The sequence below is a fragment of the Berghia stephanieae genome, chromosome 13, assembly GCF_034508935.2.
Source record: "Berghia stephanieae isolate SIO BIC M18660-M18661 chromosome 13, UCSD_Bste_1.3, whole genome shotgun sequence".
Taxonomy (NCBI): domain Eukaryota; kingdom Metazoa; phylum Mollusca; class Gastropoda; order Nudibranchia; family Aeolidiidae; genus Berghia; species Berghia stephanieae.
In genome coordinates this window covers 41449667-41470674 of record NC_088372.1, presented here as the reverse complement: position 1 = coordinate 41470674, position 21008 = coordinate 41449667, and the positions used below count along the sequence as shown (strand labels likewise).

General features: G+C 34.0%; 1 protein-coding gene across 2 annotated transcripts in view; it reads right to left on the bottom strand.

The window, feature by feature from the left end:
* The window catches only part of LOC144958824 (dnaJ homolog subfamily C member 10-like), a 78869-nt gene extending 59576 nt beyond the window's left edge, over window positions 1–19293 (bottom strand). Inside the window, exons 1-8 of one of the 2 annotated variants that reach the window (XM_078891043.1) lie at window positions 19227–19293; window positions 11497–11744; window positions 9251–9419; window positions 8571–8621; window positions 6522–6607; window positions 4304–4429; window positions 3218–3383; window positions 655–698 (exon numbers count right to left, since the gene is read on the bottom strand). In XM_078891043.1, coding sequence (XP_078747169.1) covers window positions 655–698; window positions 3218–3383; window positions 4304–4429; window positions 6522–6607; window positions 8571–8621; window positions 9251–9419; window positions 11497–11706 — 852 coding nt within the window. In that variant the 5' untranslated portion in view covers window positions 11707–11744; window positions 19227–19293. Of the gene's footprint in view, window positions 1–654; window positions 699–3217; window positions 3384–4303; window positions 4430–6521; window positions 6608–8570; window positions 8622–9250; window positions 9420–11496; window positions 11745–14243; window positions 14495–19226 lie in introns of those variants that run through there. The other variant, XM_078891042.1, reaches the window with a different exon arrangement.
* Between the last annotated feature and the right edge of the window lie 1715 nt (window positions 19294–21008).

The window sequence follows — 21008 nt, the reverse complement described above, 5'->3', positions numbered from 1 at the left end:
AAGGAAAAAATGGAGTTTAGGAATGGAAAACATGGGGTATAGATAAGGAAAAAATGGAGTTTAGGAATGGAAAACATGGGGTATAGATAAGGAAAAAATGGAGTTTAGGAATGGAAAACATAGGGTATAGATAAGGAAAAAATGGAGTTTAGGAATGGAAAACATGGGGTATAGATAAGGAAAAAATGGAGTTTAGGAATGGAAAACATGGGGTATAGATAAGGAAAAAATGGAGTTTAGGAATGGAAAACATGGGGTATAGATAAGGAAAAAATGGAGTTTAGGAATGGAAAACATAGGGTATAGATAAGGAAAAAATGGAGTTTAGGAATGGAAAACATGGGATATAGATAAGGAAAAAATAGAGTTTAGGAATGGAAAACATGGGGTATAGATAAGGAAAAAATGGAGTTTAGGAATGGAAAACATGGGGTATAGATAAGGAAAAAATGGAGTTTAGGAATGGAAAACATGGGGTATAGATAAAGAAAAAATAGAGTTTAGGAATGGAAAACATGGGGTATAGATAAGGAAAAAATGGAGTTTAGGAATGGAAAACATGGGGTATAGATAAGGAAGAAAATTGGGGTTTAGGTAGGGGAAAGAATGGAGTTTTAAATAGGGGAAAAAAGTATTTGGCAGCTGTGGACTTACCAGCATGGAGGCCAACTTCACACATGTCCGAATTTCCAGACAGTCTGATTGGGAGTAAAAAACAAAAGAAGTAAAGAAAATGAAGGTAGAAATTGGAACACAGTCACTCATATCGGATCACAAACCACCTTCGTCTTCATGTCAACTCAATGACTTTGTCAGATGGATTAGAATTTTTAAAAACAACAAAAAAACACTTGAATATTTATATAGAACAATATCCACTAAACGTGCTCAAAGTGCTTAACAAGGGGTCCCTAGCAACAGCAATGCTTAACCCTCTCCTTCACAACTACCTGAATATCGTCACATTCGTCACGATTCAATGAACATTTTTCTTTTTCATATTTATTTCGTAAATCACAAAATTTGGATAAAAATCTTTGTCATAGCCATAGCCATAAGAATTTGATGCTGTTTTCTAAAGCTTGTTGTTCTGCCCAAACTCATGTATAGGAGACGCCTGTGTTCTTTTGGATTCTCAGTTTAAGTGTCAAGAAATCAATTTTTGTCTTGAATAGCAATGACGCTTTGGAAAAATCCTGAAAATGTTTGATAAGTAGAGAGTTAACATGTAGGACGAGACACGATGCCTGTTAGCTGAAGAAGGGTTTTGAGGCCAAAACATTCTGAGTTTGGTATTTTGTTATTTTTTGAAGCTGTTAGTTATATTCATATTTGTTTATTCCTGTGTCTGTCTTTAGGTAATTTTGTCAACAAGTAATTCTCATAACAAGTCTACAGACCCGACTACTTAAAGATTTAACAATTTCTAAGTCTTTGGAAATAAAAAATTGTAGTCGCTAGATTTACATTTAAAAATCACCAAATTTCCCTCACAAGGATTAAATAACACTTTGTTGTTTTTTGTTTTTAAGGGTTTTACGGCGCTTGCAACACATTAAGGTCATATCAGCGCCAGTAAAAAGGAAGAAAATGGGATAGTAAAAAGTTCTAGAACTACAATTAAAGCACAAAAGAAAAGGTAAGACAAAGGGGAATTGGTTCAAATAGGCAACAGATGTAGATTCCAAGAGCACACCGCCAAAGTACTTAGTTTGAGATCACCTAAAAGTCTCATCCAGACACAAGCACAGGTCCCAACTAAAAGGAATACACTCAAATGTTTACCAATCATTTAATATAATATGTAAACTAAACATAATACAATGCATAACAGAGAGATGATTTACAAGGAAAAAAATATCATCTCCCAAAACTATAACTATACATTCGACTGTTTCCCTCCCAGCCAAGGAACTCCGGCAAGGATCAGGACAAAACTATGAAATCTCATTCCAAGATAATGACAGGAAACAATTGGAAAACGGGTATGGGGGATAGAAGACACAGCATGTACCTCCCTGCCCACTATGGGAGGTCAGGATCCCCATCCAGCAAATAACACTTTAAAATCCTTTCAATTCCTTGGTCTGGCATCAGCTTTCATTATCAATAAGTTTTTAATGACTTAGAGATGCTCATGAAGTTTTGAAATTGGAACAAAATTTAGCAATTCTACAAATATTCCGAATATTTCACAAAGTAGGCAAGTCTGAGTTTGAATGTTTGAAAATTTGTAAAGAGGCAAAAGGAAGACTTGAAAGAAAAAAATTAATGAAGAACCCCAAACAAACCACTTGCACACTCAAACGACTGATGATAAAATTGAAGTGTAGAGAATACCATGGAACTGTATGAGACACAAAATACAAACATTTTTCTTTAAAATGTCAAAATTTGACGCTCATTAAAAAATGTACAATTTGAGAGAAAAATAATAAAATCTTACAGAGGTGAAATAAAAAGCATACAAATATTTTTTTTGGCATTCAGTGGCAGCGCTGCGCTATGATAAAATAAGATTAAAAAATAAATTGAACATTTATAAAGCGATTTATCAAAATAAACGTGCTCAAAGCAAAGCACTTTGCAAGGGGTCCCTAGCCAACAGCAACACTTAACATGTAGGATAAGACATGATGCCTGTTAGGCCAGGGGATATTACAATTACTTTTTTTTTTTTTTTGGGGGGGGGGGGGGGGGGGGCAAAGACAATCCTGTTACTCATTTTACACCTAAGTTTGGTGAGTTAAGAACTGTTCCCAAGAACTCAAATGTTTTGTTTTTTTAATCTGTTTTATCCTCCCATAAACCATTCCAGGGTATAAGCCACAAAATCTTGACTCAGACATACTTTATAGGACGTACCGGGACTACGGTAATTTGATAGTCCGATAGGAAACAATGTGTGATTGGAGTCATCATTTATTCATTAACATGTCATGAGGACTACACACTTGGCTGACACAGACAAGGACAAATACTAGAAGTAGTATTAGTGTTAGACGAGTCATCAGACTATAAGCCACAGAGTCGAGATCAGGAAATGAAATTCATGGCTTATAATACCATAGTCTGGAAAGTACACGCGTCCTTGGAATCTATTAATAAAATGTTGTTTTTTTTTACATTGTCTTATGATAATCCATTTTAAGAAAAGACCAGAAAAACTAAACATACAAGAAAAACAAAAAATAAACTGAAACAATTTCCTTCATACCTCCGCCACCCCCACAGAATGTGATCAACCAAGGGAGATCAGCATTGGTCTCCTGCACAGTAGATCGGAAATTCCCGGACCACAACTGGTAGTGGATGGCCTTGACATTGTGAAGGGCGTGTTCCACCAAAGCTTCCTTGGAGCGATCTCCGTAGTATTTCTCTCTCTGGTGTTCATGGAAGGAAAAAGAGATTTTTAAAACATTATTTGCAAATCCCCCCAAAAAATTTTTAAATTAAAATTTCGTAACAACTAATTACAAATAATCTTTTTAAAAATCACAAGCAAATACAAATTCTTAAACAATTTATTGAAATTTTTTTTTTTTTTAATTCATTGAAAAAAAAACAACAAATATTATTCTATCCATAAACAACTCCCCCATCACCCAAAAAAAAAGTGTTTGACATGAAAAAAAATAGCCTTTATCAATGAAACGAAATTAACGTCACTCAGCTCTTTGTTACTGTTTTTTTTTTAACCAGCCATTTTTATGAGTAGTTCTCAGTGAATTATTTCAATCAGACTATAAACGTTTAAGGTTACACACAGTTTTGTGTGTTGGTATGTTATAATTGGCTGACGAATATTACGAGTATTTTACCTGAACAAATAGCATCAATATAACAAAATTCCACATTTTAACCTCATTTTGACCAAAAGCATGTCAATATTTTATTTCCAACAATCCAAACAACTCCATCCATGGCACGACTGAAATATTAACAATGTATTTCAATTCAACAAAAACTTTCTTGTTATCCTTGTCAATCCATAATTTCCCTTTATATTTTAAATATTGTAATTTGACCAGCTTCCCATCACAATAACTAGCTCAGCCCCAAAAAGTTTGCATATTTTGAAAAAAATATCAAAGATGGCAACCGTTTCCATGTATTTCTATTTTCTAACTGAAAGACAAAACCTGTGTTCTTATCCTTAAGGAACAAAAATATTATAAATCATATAAATAGTTTTAAGAACATTGCTTAATTTATTCTATAAAACCCTTTTCCGAGTCAACTCCATCCCCCTCCCCCTCCTTTAACTCCTCAACCATTCCACCATGATTTCATGACAATATACCTGTGGATAGAAGACCAGGGATGGATAAGACCGGATACCCTGCATCCGACACAGCTGCCATTCGTCCTCACAGTTGACGGCTCCGATACGGATAACACCCTCCAGTTCCTTGGCTAGCTCTCGCCACTGGGTCAGGGAAGGGGGAGGAATAGGAGATGGAAGAGGAGGAGGAGGAGGGTGAGGAATAGGAAGAGAAGAAAGTAGATAAAACGTTGACTGTGTATTTCGTTCAAGAGTTCTCACGATATCAAATAAAAAGAAATAGACCTGAAAACTTTCTCAAATTGAAATCAGGGACATCCAAAACTGGCCTCAATGATGGAATAATAAATACGAGTCATCAGTGATCAATGATGGAATAATAAATACTAGTCATCAGTAATCAATGATGGAATAATAAATACTAGTCATCAGTAATCAATGATGGAATAATAAATACTAGTCATCAGTAATCGATGATGGAATAATAAATACTAATCATCAGTAATCAATGATGGAATAATAAATACTAGTCATCAGTAATCAATGATGGAATAATAAATACTAGTCATCAGTAATCAATGATGGAATAATAAATACTAGTCATCAGTAATCAATGATGGAATAATAAATACTAGTCATCAGTAATCAATGATGGAATAATAAATACTAGTCATCAGTAATCAATGATGGAATAATAAATACTAGTCATCAGTAATCAATGATGGAATAATAAATACTAGTTATCAGTAATCAATGATGGAATAATAAATACTAGTCATCAGTAATCAATGATGGAATAATAAATACTAGTCATCAGTAATCAATGATGAAATAATAAATAATAGTTATCAGTAATCAATGATGGAATAATAAATACTAGTTATCAGTAATCAATGATTGAATAATAAATACTAGTCATCAGTAATCAATGATGGAATAATAAATACTAGTCATCAGTAATCAATGATGGAATAATAAATACTAGTCATCAGTAATCAATGATGGAATAATAAATACTAGTCATCAGTAATCAATGATGGAATAATAAATACGAGTCATCAGTAATCAATGATGGAATAATAAATACGAGTCATAAGTAATCAATGATGGAATAATAAATACTAGTCATCAGTTTGTTTGTTGCTTTAGGTCTCTTCCAACACAATTGAGGTTATATGAGAGATCGCTGAAACAAAAAAACAAGCAATCCAACAAAAATAGTACAAATGTCAATCAAAATCATAACCTAAAGATATCATAAGCTAAATTATAAATAACCAAGAACAAACAGGCAGAAGATTTACAGGAAAAAAAATATCCCCTGTCAAAAATACAATCACAAACCAAAGAAGCAGGATAGGCTAGTAAAGAGAAGAAGAAACGACATCACTATCGGATCGTACACCCATGCGAACATCATAGGTATATGATTCAAGGGTGATGCTCCCATCCAACCACCCGCTTAGTCATCAGTAATCAATGATGGAATAATAAATACTAGTCATCAGTAAATTATCCTTGATTTCAACTTTTATTGTAAGTAACAATTTTCACATACCTCTTATAAAGAAAAAAGTATGGACACAGTGAATAATAATAAACGATTTTACATACAAACATGTTCAGACCAGGAATGATCCAAAAACCCTGAGTTAATTCTAGATGATTTATAAAATGCTCACAAAATGTAGGTTTGTTTTTAAAGGGTTTTACAGCTCTTGCGATGCATTTAGGTCATTTCAGGGGGGTTAGAAAAAAAATCAGGATGTCACCGGGAATCAATCTGGATCCATTGCTTGTGAATCAAGTGCAATACAGCAGAGTGAAATAATTACAATAGATGAATGCATGTTCGTAATAGTTTGTTTTTCACCACAAGTATTTCTGGTTCAACACTATTATCCTAGACTGGAGCTGATGAAGACAAAAGGGGAAAAATTTTGAACATTTGTTTTTAAGTTTAAGTCCCATTTTAGCAGCAATAAAGATGATAATATCCATCATTGACAGTCTCACAGTTCAGATGTCTTCACCCAATCGTTTATGGAAAGATTTGCTGAAATAAAAAGTGAATGAAAATTTTGAAAAAAATGGAATATCGCAAAAATCTTGGAAGAGGCTGAAAAGGAGAATATTCTGTCCCCAAAATCATGAACTTCCACAAATTCGTTGAAATCCATCAGCACGGCTAAATAAAAAAATGCTTCAACTGACCAAAGGTAGAAAAGAGACTTACAGTGGGAGCCAACTCATGGCAATGGGAACAGTGAGGCGAGTAGTAATTTATAAACCACGGTTCTCCTGTACTCTCCACCAGTTGCTCTGTTTACAAAAAACAAACAAAAAAACCAATAAGATTAAAAACTTAAAATGTTTGATTACCATATAAGTTGTTTTGTTTGTTTTTAAGTGTTTTACAGCACCTGCAACACATTTAGGTCATATCAGCGCCAGTAAAAAGAATGAAAATTGGATAGTAAAAACATTCTAGATGTACAATTATAACGAATTGATAAAAAGTACTAGAAGGGGAATTCGTTAAAATAGGGAACAGGTGTAGATTCCAAGGGTATACTATCAGTGTACTTAGTTTGAGATTACCTAAAAGTCTCATCCAGACACAAGCACAAGATCCCACTAAGAGGAATACACTCAAATGCTTACATTATACATTCAAATTAACAAATAAAAAATACATAACAGAGAGATGATTTACAAGGAAAAAATTATCATCTCCCAAAACAATAACTATGCATTTGACTGTTTCCCTCCCAGTCAAGCACAACGGCCAGGGCAAAACCAAGTCATCTCATTCCAAAACAAAGACAGAAAGCAAATTGGAAAAGTTATTATAAGGGGATAGAAGACACAGTAAGTGCCACCCTGCCCACTATGGGAGGCCAGGAACCCCACCCAGTTACCACATAAGTACAATATGTGACGGCTGCCTCACTATGGTATTACGTCAGAGTGGTACTGGTAAAAAATCTACCAGGCTTGGGTTGGGTTTTTATGTCATTGTCGATTTCACATATGATCGTAAGCAACAAGTCTCACATACTATTGTATCAACTAAAAAGTATGGACAAATTACATAGAAATGAAGAATTTGACATAGCATGTCAAGTGTTACAACCATCATTTATCCAAAATCACTTGTTATTTCTAGTTGTTTTATAAAACACATACAAAGTATATAATATAAAATCTATAATATACATCATAAAAAGACAAAATGGTGAAATATGATAGTACTTGAAATAATAACGACTTTAGTTATCCAGCCGAATGAATATATCCTATAGTGAAAAACGAACAAAAACAAAATGTCATATTATTGACCATTCTGATTCCCACGACACCTTTCACCACCATCAGGTCACCCCGACATGATACCACTCTGAGACAATAGATCATAAATGTCACCAACACATCAAAATGGTGTCATTGACGCGTGTCAATCAAATTATAGGCTTTAGTTTCATAATTTGAGTTGGTTCTTGAACCTTAAAAAAAATTAATCCACAAGTTACATTCAATTTTTCTTATCTCGTTCATCACAACATCATAACAGGCACATTTCAAAGATGCTAAAACGCACAATACAGAAGAATGTTTAGACTATTATCTAATACAATAAAGATAAAAGTAACATACCAAAAAATAAATAAATAAAAGACTTTTTATGAATATTTTTCTGTCAAAATAACAGATTCTTGGATAAAAATAATTCACAAATATTTGTCCAAGGTCAAAAAAGATTTGAGTCATCCCCTATGATTTTAAAGCCCCTTACACCGAAGTCTCAACGTGCTGTACAGAAAAAAGTTTCCCATAATCCACTAATGCATGCACATCACAAGATAAGTTTCCTACAATCCACTAATGCATGCACATCACAAGATAAGTTTCCCACAATCCACTAATGCATGTACATCACAAGATAAGTTTCATACAATCCACTAATGCATGTACATCACAAGATAAGTTTCCTACAATCCACTAATGCATGTACATCACAAGATAAGTTTCCCACAATCCACTAATGCATGTACATCACAAGATAAGTTTCCCACAATCCACTAACGCATGCACATCACAAGATAAGTTTCCCACAATCCACTAATGCATGTACATCACAAGATAAGTTTCCTACAATCCACTAATGCATGTACATCACAAGATAAGTTTCCTACAATCCACTAATGCATGTACATCACAAGATAAGTTTCCCACAATCCACTAATGCATGTACATCACAAGATAAGAACAAGAAAACACGTACCAAAGTCCACCCTGCTGAGTGTGATGATTTCTGGGTCATCGTCGTAAATGCCTGAAAAAGGAAATGGAACCAAAATGTGAATTGAATATCCTGATAACATTTTTCTATAACAGAAACTAGATTCTAATGGAGACACAAATAGATTACTATTAGTCTCATAATGGAAAGGTTAAAATTTGTTTGTTTTTTTCCAATCAAGTTCAGACCTGACACAAGCATCTATAAAAAAAAACCAAAAACAACAAAAACATAACTGAATCTCAAGGGGGGAAAATCTGTATCAACCCAAAAGAAATGATTCTCAGCATAATTTATATGAATTGCAACTTTGACATGCTTTAAAATTGATGTTGTATCATTAAATTCATAAAAATACCCCCATTTTTAGTTGACATTATTATCATCATATTTTCACCAATTTTCATCTTTAAATTTATAAATGCCCCCCCCCCCCCCCCCCCTCACCAAGATAAAATAAATCACTATACATACCGATGAAATCTGTGGAAGCAGCAGGTCAGCAAATATCTATGACAAATTTGAATTCGCTACGGTTTTTTTCTTAAGTTATGGAATATTAGACGGTAATCATGCAATTTCAAATTTTGTCTTTAAAATGTTTAATTCCAACATTAAAAATAATAACAATAAAAAGAGTGGAATTGAAAATGGGAGCGTACCAAAGTTCTGCTGATACCACTGCCAACTCTCGTATCGACGACCAGTCTGGAAATCGTCCTTCAGACCTTCTTCCCCGAACTGATCGTATTTCTTTCTCAATTCCTCGTCCTTCAACACCTCATAGGCACGATTGATGTTGATGAAACGGTCGTGGGCTTTAGGGTCATCCTGGGGGAGATGACGAATGAAACGCAGAAAGACAAATTTGGGAACATTTAGGAGATAAAAATACAAGTCGTTATAGTTAACTTTATAGATCACCAATTTACCCACACAATGACGATATAACACTTCAAAAGCTTTTAAATTGTGCAATCTGGCACCAACTTTATAGAAGACCAATTTACCCACACAATGACGATGTAACACTTCAAAAGCTTTTAAATTGTGCAATCTGGCATCAACTTTATAGAAGACCAATTTACCCACACAATGATGATGTAACACTTCAAAAGCCTTTATATTGTGCAATCTGGCATCAACTTTCATTTTCAATAAGATTTAATGACTAGAGATGCTCATGGAGTCGTAGTAGTGGGCAGGTGTGGAACAGGCATGTGTGTGAGATGAATATCTGAAAGGATGTGTTAGGAGCAATTTTACAGTGATTGTGACACACTAAATAAATGTGTCATTATGACTATAATTGTAAAAACCATATCTTTAGAGAAGGCTTTTCTTTTTTTTCTTTATTTTTCTTCAAAATGAAGAGTATCATTGGTTTCATTACTATTTAAAAAAATAAAAAGTAGTCTATATATACGATTTCATGACTATTCGATTCTGGAGCAAAAGAAGTATTGGGTGGATACATATATATTTAAAAAAATAAAAAAAATAAAATTCCTTTTATCCATCCCAAACAGGTGACTGGTACAGTATGAAATGGAAATACGGAGTAAGCAAAACGTTGTGAAGCGCATTGAACATGGTAAATATGTGTATATAAATAAATAAATAAAAAATAAAAAAAATAAAATTCCCTTTTTCAAATTTGTCTCTAGGGTCTATTCCAAGGGAAGACTGCAATAACCCAGGCATCAGCTGCAGTGCAGCGCCGCAAATTGAGCTAGGGTGAGGTGACTTGCTCAAGGCCACACAGCGTAGCAGCGGGTGATCAAACTCGGTACCTTTTGGGTATGAAGCAAAAACTGTACCCCTGAGCCACGCTGTCCCCTAGTGACTAGTATTAATGTTGTGTACGACCTTTATGATGTTGTGTACTACCTTTAAGGTTTAACCTTTCCAATGACGTACGCCATAAAAGTGCTGATTTAAAACAACTAACGTTACTAAGGGATGATCTTTGGTATTTTTTATGGGACTTGAAATGAACCCACTTTTAATATGTCATGAAATTAACCCACCTTTAATATGTCATGAAATTAACCCACTTTTAATATGTCATGAAATTAACCCACCTTTAATATGTCATGAAATTAACCCACCTTTAATATGTCATGAAATTAACCAACTTTTAATATGTCATGAAATTAACCCACCTTCAATATGTCATGAAATTAACCCACCTTTAATATGTCATGAAATTAACCCACCTTTAATATGTCATGAAATTAACACACCTTTAATATGTCATGAAATTAACCCACCTTTAATATGTCATGAAATGAAGCAATTTTAACCAAAAAAAATTTTCACGTTAAAACTTGTGTAAATTGAAAGTTTGACGTTTGAAGTATCTAAAAATGTAATTAACTCCATTTTGAGAAGTGGGTGCCAAAAGTGATAACAATTGCCACCACATGTCCCATTTAAAGTCGAGTTATTTATTTTACACCTGAGTACGGTGAGAAAATGTGAGTAAAGAGCTTTTTCAAATGACTCAACTATGCACCCCTCTGAGCAGGACTCAAACCCTGGACCTTCCAGCCGTGGCAAGTGTCATACCACTGGACTGTGAAGCTATGTCGTCTAGTGGTATGACACTCGCCACGGCTGGAAGGTCCTGAGTTCGAGCCTCGCTCAGTGCATAGTTGAGTCCTTGGAAAAGGCTCTATACTCACATTCTCTCACTGTACTCAGGGGTAAAATGAGTAACTGGCCGTTAACAGTCGGAAAAAATTGTAATATCACTTAACAGGCGTCATGTCTCATTCTACATGTTACATGCTGCTGTTGGTCAGGGACCCCTTGTAAAGCCCATTTGAGCACAATAAGTGGATATTGCTCTATAAGCTCAAGTTTTTTGGGGGTGTTTTTAAGACCATGCGGCCAACAAACTTACTGCTTTCTTATCGGGGTGCTCGGTCTGGGCCAGTTTTTTGAAAGCTTTTCTTATCTCCTTTGTCGAGGCTCCTTTGTCAACACCCAGAAGTTTGTAGAAATCGTCTCCGGCCAAAACCATGGCAGAAACTGCCAAGACGACGATTAGAGAGAGTATTCTATGTAGATGGCGTTTGGGTGATGAATGGGGAGACGGTGAAACCAATCCCATGGTGAACTTGTGATCAATGGACAACAAGGACTGCAGCACTATATGAGAGACAGATGGATACCAAAAGATACTTTCAATGTTATCATTATTATCATTACATTTGTTTATCATTATTATAGTTATTGTCATCATCGTCACCATTCTCATTATTATCATTATTATTATTAATGCATTTATATTTATCATCATTATTTTTTCGCTGATTTTCTCCACTTTTAAAAGTTTATTTCATATTTCTCTATTGAGGAGAAGAAGAAGAAGAAGAAGAAGAAGAAGAAGAAGAAGAAGAAGAAGAAGAAGAAGAAGAAGAAGAAGAAGAAGAAGAAGACATGAAAGTGTAAACTAGAAAATGTAAACAAAGGGAAAAGGCAAATAATGCCAGAAGAGAAAGTGTAAGTGTAAGAAAGAAACAATTTGGACAAGAAAGTGCTTGACTTGAAACATTTATGACCGAGACTTTATAATAATGGCAATAACTAACTCTACACTAAGACCTACATGATGTGGGAGGGCTTCCGAAAGCTCCTACATCCCCAGTATTCTTTTTTAAAAATAATGTTCTAGTAGGGGTTTGGGAGGGGGGGGGACTTTTTTTTTTTAAGTCTCCCCCCTTCCTTCCAAACCACTAGAACATTATAATAGGGAGTTTAATAGAAATTCTAAATGTACCTCACACACTTGAAACCAATGTCATATGAAAGAGCTGGCAACACAGATTACAAAACAGTTTGAATTTTGTTTGTATCTTGATTAGAAATGTAGTTACGGCAGTTCAAAGTCTGAAATTTCAGACCGATTTTTACCCCAAAATTACCATTGCAAAGTTGTGACCGAAATCGCGTGATGTTAATAAAAAATGGTTAAAACAGTCAATATGGAGTTCTTATCATATATTGTATACCAAAATGTTCGTCTTATCGAGGACAATGCATTTACATTAATAAAGAGGAAGATAAACATTTCAAATTAACACATTATTACATAATATGACGCAAATGTTACATAATCAAAAACTCGGCTAGACGTAAGAAACAATTTGCTCTATCACTTTTGGATTTATCCCCAATATCTCACTGAAACAATTGCAAATAATTACCCTCTTCTAATTAATACATAGAGAGAATAAAAAAGGGTTTGAGAGTATTTAAATGAAAAAAAATAAACATGTTGTGTAATGACATAATGAGTTTATTTTTCCCAATGGCAATTTAATTGCATATAAATAAAATGGTAGATTGAAAAAGTTCAAATAAATTGAAACAGATTCCCTATTATACCTAATTAGAAGGAAAGTTCTGGCTTTTAATACTTTAAAATATTATGCTGAACCACTTTGGGTTTATTGCTATTACATCATTTGAACTGACAATTAATATAATTTTATCCCCCCACCCCCTCCCCCCTTCTCTCTCAATATATGGGGGTGTCAAAACTAATAGAACTTCTTACCATAATAATTATTAAGGCTAAGGCCTTTAGAATATGGATACAAATGATAAACATATCTAAACATATGGGAAAGAAACTTGATGACTTGATGGCAAAGTAAAATAAAATTAAATTAAAGCAATTGGTATTTTTAAAATATCGATATTATTAATATCGGATTTCACAAAGAGAAGATATATACGAACTTTTAAAACAAAAACTATAAAAAGCCTATAAATAAAGTTGGAAAGTATGTATTCAAAATAAAAACATAGCAAATAATAGTACTGAAAATATTATGGACTAAATTTAACATAATACATAACTAAGTTTAAAATATCGATATGAATATCGATATCGTCCGGCAGCCATGATGAGAAGATAATGTAAACAAGGCATTTCGGCGCAGAGTTAAAAGGTGTCTGCGCATCGATATAGAGCCCTGAAATTTGGCATGAACAAAGTTTAGATGTTATTCTAAAAACAAGCGTTTAAATTCTAAAAACACACGCGGTAAATAAAAAAATAAATGCATTTGAAAATTGCCAAATTTTAGCTTCATATAACTTCTGGAATTATTAATGGATTTTTCCTTAATTGGCACCATTTAAAAGGAAATTGAAAGACGAAAATAATGATATCAAAATATCTGCGATATTCCTCTTTATAACGAAGTTATGCATCTTTAATTGAACCCCCCAAAACGCGAACGGCAATTTTCGGTCACAACTTTCCTATGGGCGAGTTGGGTCAAAATTTGACTGCCACTGCTGCTGCTCACTAAACTGCCTAATTATAAAAAGTTTCCCCTCTCCCAAATCCCCTAAGCCTACTAGAACATTATATTTAAAAAAAAGAATACTGGGGATGTAGGAGCTTTCGGAAGGCCACCCCATAATAGACAACTACCATTAGGATTTGGATCGAAGCTTGGATTCTTGAGAGCTTTGGCTGTACTACTACTACTACGTAACCTGGCAGAGTGGCAGGCTGCAACTCAAACTCAAACTCAAGGCGCTGACTGAAACACCACGAAAGTTCCTTACGTTAATCAACAAAATAGAACTGAACCAAAATTAAATTTACGACAGATTATATCCAATACTTACGAAATAATTATGCTAATTACTAGCAAATTTTTGCTCGGATTCAGAATATTCTAACCACAATCCTACGACTTTTTGAAGAAGATAGTGATAGTGAAAGTAGAATCATCATCAGCGGAAACGGAATATGGCGATGTTTTTGTAATGTCGTGTCCTTTAATGTTTCGACTTTTAATTAGAAGGCTACAGACACGTCCACGTCTGTATTAAATTTCATTCATAGAGATCGTGTTGATTCAAGGAATTTACCCAATGGAAACCGTACGGTGCTCTGATTGGCTAACCAAACCAGCGGCCTCGATGAGAAAAATATCGGCCATTTTGCTGTTGGCTGGGAATCGCGTTACTATAGTAAACAAGCGCTGATCGGCCGTTCATGAAAACCAGTTGCTGCTCGCTCGTTTAACTCAAAATTATTCAAAACGATCTCTCTAAAATGATATAAATGTGACTTCTTAAGGTTTTCTTCACGGTCAAAACCACACAACATTCTATTAATGATTACGTCCGGCAAAAAGGAATATTGACAGGTCGACCGAGAGGTGAACTCATCAAACGACAAACATCAATGCGAAGGATAGAGAGAGAGTCAAACTATTGTTTGTCTTGCCCTGTTCTATATAGAGAAAAGGATAAATAGTATAGCCTCATGTGTGAGTGGTTGTGTGTCATAGTCATGTTTTTTAATTGTTTCTGTTGTCTATGTGTGTAGTGATGACGATCACATTCACTCCATCAGCGCGACGAAACTGCCCCCCCCCCCCCCCTTTTTTTTTTTTCACATACACGTAATTCACATGAGTAGAGTTGGACTCGATAGTTCAGTGGTTTAGCATTACAGTTAGAATTATCGTTTACCGGCATTAAAAGCTATTTTAGAGGGGGAAATTCCACATTTTACTGCTGCTGCTGCTGCTGCTGCTGCTGCTGCTGCTGCTGCTACTACTACTACTACTACTACTACTACTACTACTACTACTACTACTACTACTACTACTACTACTACTACTACTACTACTACTACTACTACTACTACTACTAAAGTTATTGAGAGAAAAATCTTTATTTAGAATCCTTGAGCACAGGCGAGCCGCTGTGTGTGTGTGTGTGTGTGTGTGTGTGTGTGTGTGTGTGTGTGTGTGTGAGACGTGGCTGTAGTCTAATTTTATCAGAATTAGGAGGCCAAGGAGTTATCTCTTTGGATATTAAGTAGGATTATATTTTTTTCCGTATTAATATTAGTGTAGTGGAAATTACAATGAGATCGTATTAAAAACAAAAGACTAAGAATAACATCAGATCGAGATGATTCTGATAGCAAAAAAGTAGGCTATATATGTGACATATTTAAATTCAGTCACCAAGCATGATAAAAACAAACAAAAAATCAACACAAATAATTTTAACCCTCACCAGGCAAAAATTTGACGGTAGCATTTAAATATTTTTTAGTCGACTAAAACATAGTTTACTTTACTAAGAACATGCACATTTTTATGTTGATAGGGTTGACTGGTTGAAGATATTGTAATCCTGGATTAGGTCAAAAGAACAAAAGCAGAAGTAAAATAATCAATTTAAAAAACAAAAACAAAAAAAAACTGTCAACTTGGAACAAAACAGCACCAATGTCTAACTCTGGGACTAACCTTTAGATAACAAGTTGTTGGTGATGTTTTCTGGTCAAGTCTTTACAGGTGTTTAAAGAGTATTGTCTTAGTATGCTTTTGACGAACTGAGCATGTGTTGTTGAATATGTGTCTGTCTGTAAATAGTTTAACGTGGTGATACAACATTGTTCTACAAAATATGGAACAAGCTTCTTTAATAATCTGTGTTACATGATTGTCCTCACTTTCAAAATGACTTTCCATGGCATGCTTATCTAAATCTGTAAAAATTGATGGCCCTAATCTTTCTGTTACTTTTATTATCACTTTACTTATTGTTGTGCTATTGACTGCTCTCAAAGGTCCCTCCTTGTGTGTAGTTAGAATTTCTCTCAAACAAAGGTCAGCTGCTGTAATAACTTTATAAAAATCTTCAGATGGATATAATAATCCCCCCCTGTCTTTTCTTTCGGTAAAACTAGATGATGATGGTTTGCTTGAATCAGGATTGTCTAATGAGGCTAAAAATTCTGAACAAACAGAACATTTGATTTTGTCTCGTAATTTCCTTGCGATAAATCCAGACATATAATACAAAACATCTGAATGGTACTCTGAGGGCTGGCAAAGGGTTTTCGTAAAGATCATAGTTTTTCTGTCCAATTCAGGTTGAAAAGAGTTTGTCGAATTGTCAACAGTAAAAGATGAATTTTCTTGGAAAAGCTTATTTTCGGGGGTAGGTAAGCAATTAGCATTTTTGGAACTCAGCACACCATTCTTCATCAAAAGAGACCTGAGGGCATATTTAAATTGAAGGACATTCGGGTTATTATTCCAGCCACCTCTTCTTCGTATCCTTGAAAACAATGTCTCCAAATGATCTTGAGAGAGTCTGTAAGTAAGTATGTATTTGTAGTTATTGGCCAAAAGTCGCCGAGATATCAATTCTATGGATGTCAGTGTTGCCAAAAATCCAATAAATCCAGTTTTCCTCTTTGATTGTAGTATTGGCTTGTTAGTATTGTCACATAAAGATGATATATAATTTCTGGCAAAATGAATAAACTCTAATTTTTCCTCAAGATTTTCCTTTGTAATAGGGCTTTTAAATCCTTTTGTACAGAAACTACTGCTGTTGCATAAATCAAACAATTTATCAAATATACGAATAAATTTACAAGTCGCTTCACTTCCAGCAAATTCAGGCAACTTCAAGTCATCCCGAAGAAACATAATGGCAGAAGCAACAGAAGAGCTTAAAGTTTGGGCAGCAAGAGAAACTTTCATTTTATTTTTCACATAATCAATATGTCTTCCTTTTAGCTTGTTGGCAAGGTTTCAATTACTTTCCAGCTGCAGCTTGTGAAGTGCAACAATATAAGACCAATCAATTCTCTCCTCTCCACGGCGCAAACATTTCAGGTCACCCAATGCATTTCTAACATTTTTTAACAAATGACAGGCATCAAAAATAAAGGGAATGGTTTTAGATGAATCCAAGGGGTGAGGAAACTCAGGATCAATGACATCTGAACTTATAGTGCATCCAATAGCAGTTGCAGTCGCTTGGTTAACATAAGCTCCATCACACACAACCCCTTGAACAGAGAAGCCTGCCTCAGACAGCCAAACTATCCCATCATTAATAATCCGTGCTTGCTGGGCTGCACTAATCTTATCAACAAGAAAATAGCCAATAGGGTGCTTAAAATATCGCTTTTGTCCAACGATGAGAAGAGTAAGACTTTCTGAAGCTAATGTGTCTGGTGATGCAACTTGAAGATGACCATGGTTCACATAGCCAGCATAGGTCTGGGATGCAGGGTCAAACACAACTTGCTTCCGAATAGACATCGAATCAAACATAAGACAAACATCCTTCATCAAATCATCCTTTTTAAGTTGAGCTTGCAAGGTATTAAAAACATCTGTAATAAATCCTGGGGAGACATTGTGGGATGCAGACCACCTACGAATGGTATCCGCATGAGGCAAATGCAAATACTTTCTCACATAATTATAAGCCTGAGCACTATAGAAGTGCAAGGAAACAGCAAAGGATTTTAATTCATCAGAAAAACGCATATCATTTTTGGACATATGGGCAGCTTTTAATTCATTTTCAATTAAAGTGAGGGTTTCCGCAGCAAAATTTTCTTTTAGGATGTCAACATTTTCTTCTTTCAACAACTTTTTCTTCTTCAAATCTTCCAAAAGGGATGAAATTTTTACATCTCGACGGGCCAACTTCTTCCTCATGCTACTGAGTTGTTGTTTTTGATGAAGCATCTTTTCTTGGCAAACAAGCAACTTATTTTGGGTCTCTTCTAAGTGGCTTTCAACTGAAGAATAGGCATAATTATGTTCATCAACTTTAGGGGTCTTACTGGGTGTAGCATCTTCAAATGGAGAATTGGGAGCAGCTCGTTTTCGAGGGGATGATCTTGTCTTTTTAATGGCAGGAGACTGTTTATGTTGGGGATAATTTGGAAATACAGATGGGACAGCATTCTCTCTCAATTTTTTTTGGTCTAAACCGAGATAATAATCTTCTAATAAAAAATGGACACTACAGACCCTATCATTTTTTGTAGGTCTCCACTCTGACCCATCTACATTCTTCCTGCTGATTTTAGTAATCCACTTGGACAACAACTCAGGCTTCTTCCATGGAAAGCTGAAAATAAGTGAGGCATTCTAACTAGGACTATCTTGACAATTGGTGTACTATAGTGAAAAACAATCTATCCAGTTGAATTATTTTCTATTGGCAAGGGAAAGACTCCATGGAAAAAAAAGCAATTAGACGTCTAGTACTATACTTATATATTTGTCTTTATCTAGGTCTTCCTGTCAATATACTTATATACTTGTTGATATTCATCTCGGTTCATGTATCTCAAGTTTTGAAAAATAACCACACTACTCTTACACGCCTAGAGTGGAGTGCTTATACTTTGGCCTTTGCAGTTAATTGCAATCGCAAGCCCTCCTCCTCAATTCGAAAACGCATTATAGTTATAGGTTATTATAATACATGATTACACACATTCTCTAACTTCATTTTTACCTCAGGGGAATAGTTCAGATCAGTATGTAGATTTATTTATAAAAATACTTGGGAGACCTTCCATTCTTGCTCTAGTACTAGGGGGTTTGGGAGGGGGGAAACTTTAAAAAAAAAAAAAGTTTTCCCCCTCCCAAACCCCCTACTAGAACAAGAATACTTGGGATGTAGTAGCTTATGGAAGGTCTCCCAAATACTTATGAGATATAGACTCTATATCTAAATCTATCTAGATCCTAGAACATTATCAGTCTCCGTCGCAGTCGTCAGTAGCCCAAAATACAATTAGAATTGATTTATTTCTCTTACCTGTGAAACGACAATGATGTGCCTTTGACAGCTTTATTGTGGCATAAATATACGCAGCAGTTCTGAACCATTTTATTGTGAATTTTAATATTGTTGTGGTGTTTGTTGTGTCGTTATGATGACATTAGATACCGAATGAATGGTAATGTTTACATTCTCAGCCAACAACAAAATGGCGCTAAATGCTTTCATTGGTGGACACTTTTTAGACTCCGTACGTATTCTCATTCGTTTAATTCTATGTGTTGATTTCATTAAATAATAATATAATATTATCGTCTTTTATGTCTGTTATCATTGCCAGTCGTGTCAATTGAAACAGCTGGTGAATGTAGCCTTGATATTATAGTGGGTAGTGGAAGGACTGACACAAAATACCAATGAGATTGGTGTGTGAGCATTTTTAAAAATTTCGATTTATCAGCAACAATTGAACATGATGAACGATGGCGATGATGATGATGATGATGATGATGATGATGATGATGATGATGGTGATAACGATGCTGCTGATGAAAACATGATGGACAAAATCAAATTTGATAGATGGTTCCCATATTAAAGGTACAACAATTCTAACGTATCTTAAAAAAAAAAACTAATGAAAAATAATAAATTAACCTGCGTATCTGGATTTAGACAATAAGATTTTGGATTCATTCCAAGATCTTATTCTAGACTTACCGAAAGGACGTCATCAATAGGACTCTGTGGCCTATCGGGGTTTTAGAATGATGTATTTTTTTGTTTGTTTTTTTTTAATGTTTCTGTTGTTGACCGGAGAAGGGTTTTGAGTCCGAAACGTTCCGTGTTTGGTATTTTGTTCTTTAAAAAAAAATCTGTTCTATTCATTATGCAGCGCGTTGTGAGGCGCTCTATAAGTAAGTTCATTATTATTATTATTATTATTATTATTATTATATTATTATTATTATTATTATTATTTTATTATTATTATTTTATTATTATTATTATTATTATTATTATTATTATTATTATTATTATTATTATTTATTATTATTATTTTATTATTATTATTATATTATTATTATTATTATTATTATTATTATTATTATTATTATTATTATTATTATTATTATTATTATTATTATTATTATTATTATTATTATTATTATTATTATTATTATTTATTATTATTATTATTATTATTATTATTATTATTATTATTATTATTATTATTATTATTATTATTATTATTATTATTATTATTATTATTATTATTATTATTATTATTATTATTATTATTATTATTATTATTATTATATTATTATTATTATTATTATTATTATTATTATTTATTATATAATTATTAATTATTATTATTATTATTTGTTGTTGTTGTTGTTGTTGTTTTTGTTGTTGTTGTTTTTTAAAAAAAAAAAAAAAGAAGGAAAAAAAACCAAAGTGAAATTCCACATTTCTGGTAATTTTGTTTTTATTATGACTTGTTGACATTTGGTCCATCCAGACATCACACCGGTTGGAGGTGGTGGTCACATTTATTGAACTATGATGGTTGTTGCTTTGTTGTGGTCAAAGGTCAGAGGTTAGAGATATCGTCGTCAAATGTCACTCACCGTCTTCAAACGGTAATATGAACTAGCTGCTGGGAAGAGAATTCAGAGCCACCGACGTGTACAATATATGCAGGTCTGACACCCGAACGCAATTATGGGCCTAGTTTAACATTGTTTTAATGGACGATATTTTGAGTCATTTAAAAAAAAAAAAGATTTCCATTATAACAATGAGCCCATAATG